Below are 12,926 nucleotides of genomic sequence, written 5' to 3' on the forward strand. Positions count from 1 at the left end.
CCCCCTCCCATAGCATCAGCCCCACAGCATGTCCCTTCCCACAGCTCGTCCCACATCCCACGACATGTCCCCCAGCCCATGGTGGGATGGTGCAGCCATGGGAGGGAGGGGTTCCCCATGCTTCAGCCCACCTGGACCACAAGGATGTGTCACGCAGCACGCAGAAACATGGGCTCATGGAGGATCAGCATACCAGGTCCCTTTGGATTTTTCTTTTCCCCCTCTTTTTGCCTCATTTCTCTCCTGCTTGCTTTTTCACCGAGCCGGCATTCATGGCACAGCCAGCAGCAGCAGCACCTCGGTGCGGAGGAAAGACTCCCAGCACATCCCAGTGCACAGGACCTGACGCATTAACACCCCACACTTCTGGGGGCCCCGTGGCCAAGCCGTAACTGGAGAGGGGCCTGAAGCAGCTAGGCTGGGCAAGGTCCTGCTGCCTCCCCCTGGCACGGGATGAGCAACCCCAGCCCCACAGCCGAGCCTCAGGGACAGCGGGGAGCCAGCAAGCATCTTCACCCCGCTGCAAGCCACAGCCTCACCATCCGGCACAGGAAACCGGGACCTGGCAGGGGTGGGAGAAGCATCGTAGCAAAGCCCCTGCATGCTCCAGCTCCCTGTCTAGGAGCCCACAGCATGCCCAAAAGCTCCAGCTTCTCCAAACAGCTTTCGGAGCAACTGTTCCCACTGTCAGGCAGAGTTCACACTGGAGAAAAAATGGCCTTATCTTGCCCTGACGCCTCATTGCTCATGCTAATTGAAGCAGCGGATAAGACGGGCCACGGCAGCACGGCCTCAGTGCGGGCTCTGTCCCCTCAGTCCCCCCACTGCTTGCCTGCAGTAGGGATGCCCTGGCTGCAAGTGCGTTTCATGCAGAAGTCATAGCTGCAGCAGCTTTCCAAAAAAGCATAGTTCAGGTTTGGTTTTGTTTTTCCAAGGGGAAAAGAATTTTTAATGCCCTTTCCCATCCTTCATGTTTCCTCACACTTTCCATGCTCTGCCCACAAATAACCCGCTGGAGGGCAGTGAGCAAGGCTGCCCCGTGCTGGAGATGCTCCTGCTGCCAGAGATGGGGTACCCACTCCAGAGGGGCTGGGGAGCAGGGAGAAAAGGGGAAAGTATGGTTAAATATTAAAAAACCTCCAGGAGTGTCCAAGGCCAAGGCGACCAGGAAGACCCAGTTTCCCACCCAGGCTGGGATCATCCCTGTCTGCTTAATGCACAAATCCCTTCTCTGGCTCTTAAAAACGCTGGAGCAGGCACGGGACCGCAGCACCTCATACTCCCCGCTTGTTTTTTGGACAGGAAAATTATCCAAAGCATCCGGCAAAAGGGGAAAAATAAAGGCAAAAAGGGCTCAGAAGCAGGGGGGCTGGCAGGGCTGCACGGCGGGGAGCATCCCGGGGGCGTAGGGCAGCGTGGCAGCCTGCCCGGCCCCGGTACAGGCAGCCGAACAATAACACGAGGCGTCGGGAACACGCTCGGCGGTGGGAATCCCAGTCCTTGCCTTAAAAGGAGATTTCGGGGGATGCTTTTATTGGAAAATTGTTTTCTGATTATTCAGCTTATTGAGAGTTTTATTTCGTTATTTGCAACATGACACGAGGGGGGCTTCGGCTACGCATGAACAACGACAGCCAAGGATGTTTCCGTGGATTTCCAGGCCAGAAGAGCTCATTAAATCATGCCATTTGACCTCCTGTGTTCACAGGCCGGAGAATTTCACCCAATTCCTCTCACATTGAGCCCAATACCTTGTGGTTTTGATTCAAGCGAGCGGTCCAGGACGACATCCTTTCTCGGCTCAATGACTTATTCAAGAGAGGAAGAATCTGCCACTGACTTCCCTCTGCCGTTTGGACTGGTGGGAAAAGAAACCCTGCACCCATGAGAGCAACACCCTGCTGCTGACATTTCTGATGCAGTGGCATTCTGCTTGCTTTGAACCTTTTTCAGATGAAGGGGGATGCCCACATCGCCCCTTGGCCAGCGCCTCCCGTGCAGATGTGCTTTCTGAGCCGCATGGATTAATACAGATAAATAGCAGGATCCCTCCCAGTCTGCCATTAGCGAGCAGCTCAAGAGTTAATAAACTTTGAACAGATGTGACCAACATGTCAAGACACGAGAAGTACGTGGTATGGATGTTTATAAGTACATCGACAGAAGGCATTCATAAAAGGTTATAAACCGTGGTAATAAGCAACCCATCAACTTGTTTGGACTCTAACACTTGATTAACCATTTATTAAAAAGTGCAGTAATCATTTATAAGCCATAAGTGGGACCGAATGTAAAGTACGACTCTTTATGTTAATAGATGCCTCAAGAATTTCCTCTCCCTCCATGCCGTGTTTTGGGTGGTTAAAGGCTAACCCTGGCCGCTGGGCACCCCAGCCCCTCCTTTGTGGCATGCTGGGGCCAGATTGACTCCGAGAGCCTCCATGGAGGGGGCGCAGGTGCCCCCACCCCAGGTTTGGCAGTGCCCCGGGATTTTGCTCATGGGGAGCCCTGGGTTTATTCTGGCTGGGCTCTGGGTGACCTCCACCAGCGCCTGAGCATCCCTCTGGAGACCCCAGGAGGGACCTGCCCGGGTGGTTCGGGGCCACCCCAGCAGCAGGGAGGGACAGGCAGAGAGGCGTTCGCTGCCCGGTGGTGCAGTCAGGAGCACCAGATGGTGGGCAGCCAGGGAAGCCTGGCAGCTCCCCGGGGAGAGGAGGTTCCACCGGTGGCTGCGCAGGCAGGAGGAGCTCGGGCACTTCTCCCAGGCTTTCCTGGCACAGCCCAGCACCAGCCCTGCTGCCCACAGGTCCCCATCAGAGCCCAAGGAAGGGCTGTGCAGGTACAGTGGGCACCAAGTTCTGAGCTGAGCGGGGTGGATCAGGGACCAGGGATTGCAGAGGCTTTAAAACCACCTGCCTCGTGTCCCTGGTGCCCTGGGGTGGCCGGGGGAAGGAGCAGAGCACAGGGAGAGCAGGTAACCTGCTCCCTGCATCCCCCTGCACACGAGTCAATCCAAGCCCCAAGCTGCCGACGCACTGGGATGGGACGGAAACGCCTCCAGTGCAAAGGCAGCTTCATCCTTCTGTCAACAGGACCCTCCTCTTTTGTTTGCCATCACACTCCTACCCCCAGAGAGACCATGTTTTCTTTTCTGGTGTCTTAATGAGACCTAAACCCATAATTGCTCCCATTACACAACCAGGAGTGACAGTTTATTAGCAATACTTCCTGACCTAATTTACACTGATACCCTCGTGCTCTTCCCTTTGCTCTGGGCAAACAGTCCTTTAGGCTTTCGGAGAAGAAGGAGAGACCCGGCAGTGGGGGATGCATGGACAGCCCCTGCCCTCGCCCTGCCTCAGTTTTCCCCGGCTGCACCAGGCCGGGACTCAGCGGTACTGCTGGACTCGGGCGGCTGTGGGTTTGAGGGTCGCATGGGGCACGGCGGCAGCAGATGCTCTGCCCTTCAAAGGAAAGCTCGGTAGCTGCCTGGTGGGGGGCTTTTTAGCACGCGTGTGGCACTGGGTCATTTGGCTGGAGCTGGCTTTAACTGCAGGGAGCATGCAGAAAAGGAAGAGGAAGGCTGAGAAATCGCTCCGGAGTGAAGATGGCAAAGGTTACACCTCGGCCCAGGTGGGGACCACAGGGGCCTTCTGGTGGGAGGGTGGCTGAACCAAACCACAGATGGGAACAGAGGCAGTGGGATCGTACACTGCTCCCACCCTCAGGCTCTCATGATCGGATCTGGGGCCGGCAACTTCATGTCCCCAAGCTCGTTGCTGGGCTGGCAGAGCCAAGGAGCTACATCTTTCCCCCAGGGAGATGCCCAGCTATGGTGCGAGGTGCTGTGCCAGAGCTTGATGCACCAGGCAAAGGGCTGTGCAGCGGGAGAAACAGGGCCACCAGTAGCCACAGGCTTGGGGCAAAGGGATGCTGCTTTCTGCCTTGGATTTGCAGGCAGCGAGGGGTGCATGTGCGGGACCCTGCACCCCAGCGAGGGGACAGAGGCACGGTGAAACAAGAGCCCCAGGGCAGGAGGGCTTGCACCACTGCCCAGGAGGCTGTAAATCCTGGCCTTGCAGCTACAACACAGACCAGGTGGGAAATCCCTTAAAAAGTGACTAACTGCATCACAGTCTGGGCTTAGGGCAGCACCAGCCTGGATGGGGCTGTGGGAGCAACCAGAGGGATTTGCTCCCGGCATCACCTTTCCCTGCCCTGCCCCACGGTGGGAGATGCACCATGTGGGGGTCTGCCAGCATTTGCTAGCATCCCTTCCTGACCCTGTTAAGACAAATGAGTTACTTTTAACCCCAGCCAGTACATTTTTCAGGGCACAGTGGTGAGGCTGCCCTGGAGCGGTGCCGAGGAATAAGAAACGCTGGGCAAACCCCAGGGCTGGCGGCTGCCTTGGATGCTCATACCATCCATCCTCTGTTAAAGGCTGCCTGCTGGCAGCCCGGCTCCGGCAGCACCTCTCCGACTGGCAGCAGAGGGTAAAATTAGACCGACTGAGCTGCATTTTTTTCCCCTCGGCGGCCCAGCAAACTTTTACAGCTCTTCTGCCGGGTCCCGTCCTGTCTCGGGGGAAGCAGCCGCCCCAGCAGGGGGAAGAGCGGAGGAGCCCGTCTGGCCGCCAGTCTCCCTCGTGCTCAAAAAAAAAGAAAAAAAGAAAATTGTGCTGGGTTTTTTGTTTGGTTGGGGTTTTTTTTATATATATATGGAGGTTTTGTGGCTTTGACGCAGTTTCCTGAAAATCCTGCCTCATCCTGCCAGGGGCTGAGTGAATGCACATCCCAGCCCTCGGCGGTGGGGGAGAGAAGGAGGAGAAGCCAGAGAGGGAGAGAAGAAAGCCTTTGCCAAACTGGCCTGACCAGAATGTGACACAAGAGCAGGAAATGAGTCACGCCGGCAGGGCAGCTGCTCCCAGGCATTTGCATAGAAAGAAGCCCCACCAGGCAGGGAACCGCACCAGTCCTCGGCCCGGTTCCCCATGCTCCAGCCCCACAGCCGCTGGACCCACTGCTGTGCTTGCGGGCACCCATCGTCACCCTGAGGCTGGCCGAGGCAGCAAGCCCTGGAGCATCATCCCAGTCCCACGGCTGGCTGTGCAACCCTGGGTTTGGCCATTCAACCTCAGATTGGGTCGTTCCACCCTGGATTTGCCCCGGGACAAAGTGGAGCTCCCCTCCATCACCCCCCCATGCAGTCTCCCTTGGCCAGCCCTCACTATCTGCTTTGCCCCATGCTTTAGGCTTGAGGAGGAAGGGAGAAAGCCCAGCATTTTTGCTCCAAGAGGAGCCCCAGTTGCGCATCCATTGCACAGGGGCAAAGCTCTCCCAAGGGTCCAACAAGGGCATCACCAGCATCTACATCCAGCACACTGTCCCAGCTGCAGTGTCGGACGTGGGTGTTGCTGGATCCCAGTGCTTGGGTGGTTGGGGCAGGGAACCTGCTTTGTGTGCTGTGGGGACCAGGCTGCACACCTGGCTCCTGGTCCCTTTTTATTAATCGTAGAGGACAGGAGGTTTCCCCTGCAGATGCACTGTGCACACACATGTGCATCTTCCCCCAGCAGGTACCGGGCTGCGAGGATGCCAGAGCAGGCAGGTGACAGTGTGGAATGGACGAGTGTGACACCGCAGCGAGGACGTGCATGGGATGGCCAGGCACAAGCGGTACATGGTGGCAGCATGCCCTGGGCTGGGGCAGGGGGTGACCGGCTGTGGGGATCTCTGTGTCGTGCCTCCTCCATGGGGTTGTTTCCCTCCTCCACCCCAGCCAGGAACGGGGGATGACCACAAGCAGACAGATTTAGTGCTGCAAACCAGGCTATTGCCACACTCCATGCTCCTTAAATCCTTAAACCCAGTCTTAAAATTTCCACGAAAGCCTTCAACACATTAATCACATGGAGCAGGATGGAGGGAGCTTTCTCCATTGCCCTAAGCCACCTCACTGGGCTTATATGGAAGAGGGACAGAAGGGCAGTGATGGCTTCTCTCTGGCTCATTAATTGAGTTATAAATGACCCAAGAAGCACATCACTTTGTACTACTTTCAGAGGGCTCAAGGCTTCTGGGGAAGGTGCAGGGCTGGGTGCTGGAGCCCTCAGGATCATCCTGGGGATGGGGTGGTGGCAGGCAGGAAAGCTGTCACTTTAACAGCCAACCGCTCTGTAAATCTGCGGAACACCCTCCCTCTCCCATCAGCTTAGTAGGATCCACAGCCCTAAATAGCAAACAGAGTTTCTGTACGTCTGTGAGCTGGTTAAACATCACTTGAGTCTGCCTGGGAAAGCAGAGGCAGGTCCTCAATGCCAGCTGCCAGACACAGCCCTGCTCGTCCCCTGCCCGCAGTGACGAAGGCACCTCGGCTCTGCGGACCAGCCGGCACACCCCTGCTCCCCCGGGATGAGGTCCCTCTGCACCCGGTGATGCCACTTCAATGCCAGACCCTGGTGACAAGTGCCCGAGCGTCCGGGCTCTGCAGGGTGTGGGGCGATGCTCTGCTGGCCCTTTGTGGGTGGGTACCCGCAGCCCAGTTAGTGCTAATGGGGGCCTCAGCAGGGATGCTGACACTTTACCAGGGAGGCTGGTGGGGGCCATGGTCTCCCCAGGGCAGGGCTAAGGGCTGCCAAAGCAAGACCACCAGCGGAGGGGAACGATGGCCCAGCAGTGGCTGGGAAACCGAGGCTTGGGAGGCTGAGGTATGGACACCAGGACTCAGCTAAAAACCACCTCTGTGGCCCCTCGGCACGGGCTGGGGCACCCACAGAGGGCTGGATCTTGGTGGAAGAGAGCCCAAAGTGCGCACAGGCTTTCTGCAGCTTGCTCCTGCCAGTGCCCACCAGCCATCCATCGCTGGCAGGAGGGTGTTTGGGAGGTGCATGGGCAGGGAGTCCCTGCCTACAGCCCCCTCTGAGGCAGCTCCTGCGGGCTGTGAAAGGGTTGTGATGCCCAGCCTGGCTTTGGGGCTTCCCTTGCCAAGGGGGTTTCTCCAGGCTGGGCAGGGAGATGGCATCATCTAGATGCTAGTGTGACATCAGCAGGGCCAGTGCCGGTCCTAGGGCAGCGGGATTCCCAGCTGAGAGCAGGACGCATCTCTCAGCTTGGCTCAGCCCCATCCCATCCACCTTCCACTTTTAAATCCTGCTAAATACCAGACAGCTTCCTCAGCTCACCCGCAGCAGAGGGTATGGGGGGGCCCCGAGCAGCCCCTGCAGAAGAGCCTTGCCCTGCCCGAGGTGGGGACAGTGGCTGTCACTGGGGGCTGCCTGGTACTGCTTGTCTTTATGAAGAAGCGAGAGTCACGAATAGTTTTGCACTGACTTTTCGAGGAGAGGTTTGCCTCGGTGTGGGCTCGGCTGGCCGGCAGCAGCTCTGACGCATCCCATGCCGCCCTGCCCAGCTCCCACCGGTCCTGGCTGCCAGGCGGCTTGTAAAACCCCAGAGGAGACGTACAGCCCGCGGGCTTCGAGGCCTGGCAGAGGAATTACATGGCAAACCGCTCCCTTTGCAGGATTGGCACTCAAGCCCCGGGGAGCTGTAGGCTGGGTGTGCAGGGATGGCGGGGGGTGGCTGGGGGGAGATATAGGGTGAGCCCCTCTCCTGGCGTGGCTCAGCTGTGGGCTTTCCTGTGCAGACAGAGATCAGCCGGCTGGACCCAGAAATAGGTTTTATGGTGGCAAAGAGGCTGTGGGAGCCTCACCCAGAAATAAGAGGCGAGCGAGGCGTCCTGAGCCAGCCTGGGCACTGCACACCAGCTGCAGCCCCATCAGTGTGATGGGGTGTGCTGGGGTATGACGCTGTTATTATTTGTTATTATTTGTCCTGGGGCAGCACTTTGGGACTGTGGTGTGCTGGGCGTAATGCAGACGGCAGGTAGAGGTGTTCCCCGATGTCTGACTGAAGCATGAAGCAAGAGGAGACAGGAGGAGGCAGGGAAATGGGATGGGGGATCCCAAATCCAAAACCAACCCGAAGACAGCCGGTACCAATCACTCCAGCTCCTTCCCAGGGTGTCTCTTGGTAGGACCTGCTTGTGCACAGGGGACTCCTGTAAAGGAAAGTGTGGAAAGACCTGGATCACCCCCACCCTGGGTGTGCTCTAGGATGCAGCTGCCTGCCCCAGGTGGCCCATGGCACGGCGGCTATAGGGTGCTCTAGTAGATGCTACTGGGTGGTGTCTCTGGACAGTTTGGTCCATGGCTTTGAGGCTGTGATGGGGCAATTCCTGCTAAATCCCTCCTGGAGGAAAACTGCCATCAGAGAGTGTCACCCAGGGGCAAGGTGGGTCCCAGATCCTGAAGCCACTGTCTGAGCCTTTGCTCCCTTGTCACTCCACCGCAAACCTGACTGTGCACCCTGAGCATTTTTTTGGTCTAAATACTCCATTTTGAAGCCATTTGTGACCCCCCTTGCCAGTGGGAAATGGATTTACACCAGCAACGTGCTTTATTCCCAGTGGCCCAGCACATTTGGCGGGGGTTGGATATACAGCGTCACGCAAAACAGCTGCGGAAACATTTGTTGGGAGAGCCGTTAACAGAGACACCTCTGTGCCCCAGGCTCTGGTGGGAGGTGCTGGGGCTGCCAGTTTTGGAAAGACCCCGCGGGACAAACGGCTGTTGCTCTGCATGGGGAGGAAACGCACCTGAAATGGTCCTGAGCAAAGTAACATCCAGAGGGGAGCCGAGGGGGCGTAGGAGGCTCCAGAGGACACTTCTGGTACCCAGGGCCAGCTGTGGCCCAGATGTGAGCTGGTGCCAGGGCGATCAGTCCCTTTTTATGGACCGGCACCCTGAGCAACCCTGGCTCCTGGCCGCGTAGGGATGCTGGTGGCCGGGCAGGGTGGCCCTACTGCTGATGCAGTGGCCAGCAGAGACGTCCCAGCTGGGGACGAGCCTGGGCTCCTCGGAGGCTGGGCTACAGCCGCAGGGACAGCCATCGCGCCTGCCGAGGGCTGCGCAGCGCCGAGCACCGCAGTGGGCCCCACACCTAGCCCCGTCCCTTTTAAGGCGGCACCGCCTCGAGGCGGGGCGGGGCGGGGGCGGTCCCCCGTGACGCGCGGTGGGCGGGCCCGCGGGCGGGGCGGGGCGGGGCCGGTCCCGCCGCAGCGCAGCGCAGCGCCGCGCAGCTCCGAGGCGGCGGCGGCGGCGGCGGCAGCGCCCGGCGGGATCCACCGGCTCCGGCTCCGGCTCCGGCTCCGGCGCCTCCGCTCCGCTCCGCTCCCCCCACCCCGACCGGCTCCCGAGCGGGGCGGCCCCTCGGCGTCGCCGGGGCGGGGCGCGCCTGCCCGCCCCCTCCCTCCCTCCCTTCTCCCCGGTCGATATATCCCCCGCGGCCACCGCCCCCATGGCCGCCCCGCCCGCCCCCCGCCGCCGCCCCGGCCCCCCGCGCCGGGGCTGAGCACGGCCGCCTCCGAGGCGCCGCCCCCCCCCCCTTCTCCCCTCCCCGAGGAGATCCGCTGCGGGGATCCGCGCCCCCCACTCCCCCCGCGCTCCTCGTCCCCCCCCCCCCCTCCCCGGGCCGCGGCCGCCTCCCCGGGGGCGGCGGGAGGAAGGCCGGGGCGTGGGGCTCCGGCGGGCGGGCGGTCGGCGCCCAGGGCGAGCCCAAGATGGCTGGAGGCGGCGGCGGCGGGGGCAGGCGCGGGGGGCTCTGCTGAGCGGCCCCGCCGGGACGGGACGGCTCAGGCTCGGCTGAGGCTCAGGCTCGGCCGGCCCCGCAGCCGCAGCCCCACCGCAGAGCCCCGCCGGGCGGGCGGGGGAGGCAGCGGGAGCGGTTTTGTTCCGGTGACTATTTAATTTTTTTTTAATAGATTTTTTTATTTATTTTTTTTTTATTATCTTATTTTTAATGCGCCTCCGGTCTCCGTTCTCCAGCAGGGCAGCTCAAAATGGCTGAGAGCTGACTCGGCTCTCCCGGAACCGTACGCTTCGGCCGGCTCCTCCCGGCTGCCCGCCGCCGCCTCGCCCCTTCCCGGCGGGGCCGGACGGGGAAGCCGCGCCGGGGGAAGGCGCTCCGCGGGCGGCCCGGACAGCCGTCCCTCTGCCCCGGGACCCCCGGCTCCATCGCATTGTTGCCGTCGGGGGGCTGCGTCCCCCCGGCCGGCCATGAGACCGGGCTAGGTCGGGCACCCTCCCCGGACGCCTTTCCCCCCGCCCCCAGCCCCGGTGGGAAGTCAGAGCAGGTTGATTTGGGGTCCGCGGGGTTTAGATCCCCCCTTGGCAAAGCCCATCCCCTCTCTCATCCCTCTCCGGGAGCGTTGGACGAGGCTGGGAGGGCTGCGCTGGGCTGGGGTTTGCTCTGAATGACCGAGCTCTCCCATTCAAGACCTCGCAATCTCAAAGCAGGCGAGAGGGGTTTTTTTTTTCTTCTTCTTTTTTTTTTTCCTGTCTTGTCTTTTTTTTTTTTTTCCTCTTCCTTTTTTTCTCTGCTGCTCCACAGGGTGAGAAGCAAATCTGTGGGGCTGCAGAGAGAATTCATTTTTTCGCCATCGTCATCGTCGCTATTATTATTATTTTTTAATCTTCCTCCTTTTCCCATTTTGGATCTTAACCCTTTGATCTGTTTCCTTTAAAAGACTCTGATTCCCAACTCCCATCAGGGGAGAGGGAGGAGAAATACAGGGGAGGAAAAAAAAAACAACAAAAAAAACCCGAGCGAGTCCGTGCTCTCAGCTGTTAGCCAGGTTGGTGGGGGACAAAAGTCCCTTTAAAATATTGAATGTCAGTTGCAAACCTAAGAAAAGAAAAATCCGATCCGGAGCGCTAAATTTAGGAGCTTTATATGGAACTTGGACTCTGCTGCTGGATTTTGTATGGATTTTTTTCAACCTTTGGTAAGTTTCGATTCACCTTCTGGGGTAAAAAGAAACAAATGGCTTTTAGGGGTGGTTAAGACTTTGGGCTGTAAATCCTACTGTATCGTGTTGGGGTTTTTTAGCCGTTTGTGTTGCTTTTTTAACGAAGCGACACGGACGTCACGTTTTCTCGCTGGAGATTCCTAGAGTGCTGCTCTTGGTTTATTTTATCCCTGATTTTAGAATATCTGCTGCGGTTTATTATTTGTCGCGCGTGCTGCGGGGAGGGGGGGGAGCCCAGCCGTTCACCCCCAGGCTTCCCGTTGCAGGGAGGACAGACCCCGGCGTCCGCCCCTAGACCGCACTGAGCGACCGAAGCGGGTGGGGGGAAACGTCGCCAGAGACTGCCGGCAGAGATGGCCGAGAATTGGAAGAACTGCTTCGAAGAGGAGCTCATCTGCCCCATTTGCCTGCACGTCTTCGTGGAGCCGGTCCAGCTGCCCTGCAAGCACAACTTCTGCCGGGGCTGCATCGGGGAGGCGTGGGCCAAGGAGTCGGGCTTGGTGCGGTGCCCGGAGTGCAACCAGGCCTACAACCAGAAGCCCAACCTGGAGAAGAACCTGAAGCTCACCAACATCGTGGAGAAGTTCAACTCCCTCAACCTGGAGAAGCCCCCCTCCGTCTTGCACTGCGTCTTTTGCCGTCGGGGCCCGCCGCTGCCGGCCCAGAAGATCTGTTTGAGGTGCGAGGCCCCGTGTTGCCAGTCCCACGTCCAGACCCACCTGCAGCAACCCTCCACGGCCCGGGGCCATCTCCTGGTGGAGGCGGACGACGTGCGGGCCTGGAGCTGCCCCCAGCACAACGCCTACCGCCTGTACCACTGCGAGGCCGAGCAGGTGGCCGTCTGCCAGTTCTGCTGCTACTACAGCGGGGCCCACCAGGGACACTCGGTCTGCGACGTGGAGATCCGCCGCAATGAGATCAGGGTAAGTCGGACCTTCGTGGAGACGTGGGTTTGTCCAGCCCGGGGGGGGCCGACGCTCTCCCTGGCCGCCCTCTCCCCTGCCGCGTTTGTTCCCCAAAGGCCTGTGTTTGTGTGTGGGGCCTAGGCAAAATCCACCCCGGTGCTGCTCCTCCTCCGCCCGGTGTCTCCCCCCCCTCCCTGCTTCGTGGCGGACATGTTAGGTGGCCTCCCCAGCCGAGCAGTGACGGAGTCTGCGGGTGCGGGGGGTGCTCTCTGGGGAAGGGGGTCCGTGCCAGGAGGCCTTCGGAGCCGTTCAGCCGTAGGACCTGCGGCCACTCGGGTCTGGGCTGCGCGGGGAAGGGTCAAGGTCCTGGGCCAGGGGGGTTTGGAGGGGTCGTCTCCCCGGTTCCTGCTGGGGTATGCAGCTGTTCGGGGGAAGGCGGAGGAGCTGCCCGCATCCGAGGTTGAGTCGCCCCGGAATCGGGCTCCCTGGGGGGACAAAGTGGCCGCAGACGCAGACCCTGTCCATTGTAAGGCCTGTGAATGTCAAACTGCCGGCTCTTCCCACCGCCTCCCGCCGGGACCGGTGGCCGCTATCCCCTTCCCCCCCTGTGATGGAGGAGCTTTGCGTCAGAGACCCATGGCTTCTCGCTGGCGGGGATTCGGGCTTGGGGTTTGGCCAAATAATGGGGTTTTTCTTAGGGGGCACAGGGCTGCCCCCCCCTCCCTAAAGCAGCATGGGGCGTAGCGCTGGATTCGAGGGAAAGCGAGTCTGTATTTTGCTCGTGGCCAGGCCATCTGGCAGGAGCTTTCACCCCTGGCTCCCCACCCTGAAGTTTGTGGCGGGCATTTAACAGCCCTGTGGGCAGCCCTGCCATGACCCCACCACCACCTTCCCCCGTCGCCCAGGGCTGCCCCTCCGCTCCCCCTCCGACCCTTCGAAAGAGGCCTGGCGCTTGTCCGCCGAATAAATATTTAACAATGAATTGAATGGTGATTACTGTAAAATGGGGATGATTTCCTGTGTATTTTAATGTTGCCAAAATGAGTCACCATTTAGCAATAAAAAAAAAAAAGTCATAAATAAAAATTGCAGTATAATTACTTTCCAATTGGATGGCCAGGCCTGGGGATGGGGGGGCAGCCTTGTGCAGAGGGG

The 12,926-nt window shown here is 59.7% G+C and overlaps 1 protein-coding gene across 1 annotated transcript in view; it reads left to right on the forward strand.

Moving 5' to 3' along the window:
* Positions 1–9,529: 9,529 nt before the first annotated feature.
* Positions 9,530–12,926, forward strand: part of TRIM8 (tripartite motif containing 8) — a 30,625-nt gene continuing 27,228 nt past the window's right edge. The window contains exons 1-2 of the mRNA XM_069796869.1: positions 9,530–10,842; positions 11,133–11,789. Of these exons, the coding sequence (XP_069652970.1) occupies positions 11,220–11,789 (570 nt within the window). The 5' untranslated portion in view covers positions 9,530–10,842; positions 11,133–11,219. The remainder of the gene's footprint in view (positions 10,843–11,132; positions 11,790–12,926) is intronic.

This window comes from Haliaeetus albicilla, chromosome 11, assembly GCF_947461875.1.
Source record: "Haliaeetus albicilla chromosome 11, bHalAlb1.1, whole genome shotgun sequence".
In the NCBI taxonomy this organism is placed as follows: domain Eukaryota; kingdom Metazoa; phylum Chordata; class Aves; order Accipitriformes; family Accipitridae; genus Haliaeetus; species Haliaeetus albicilla.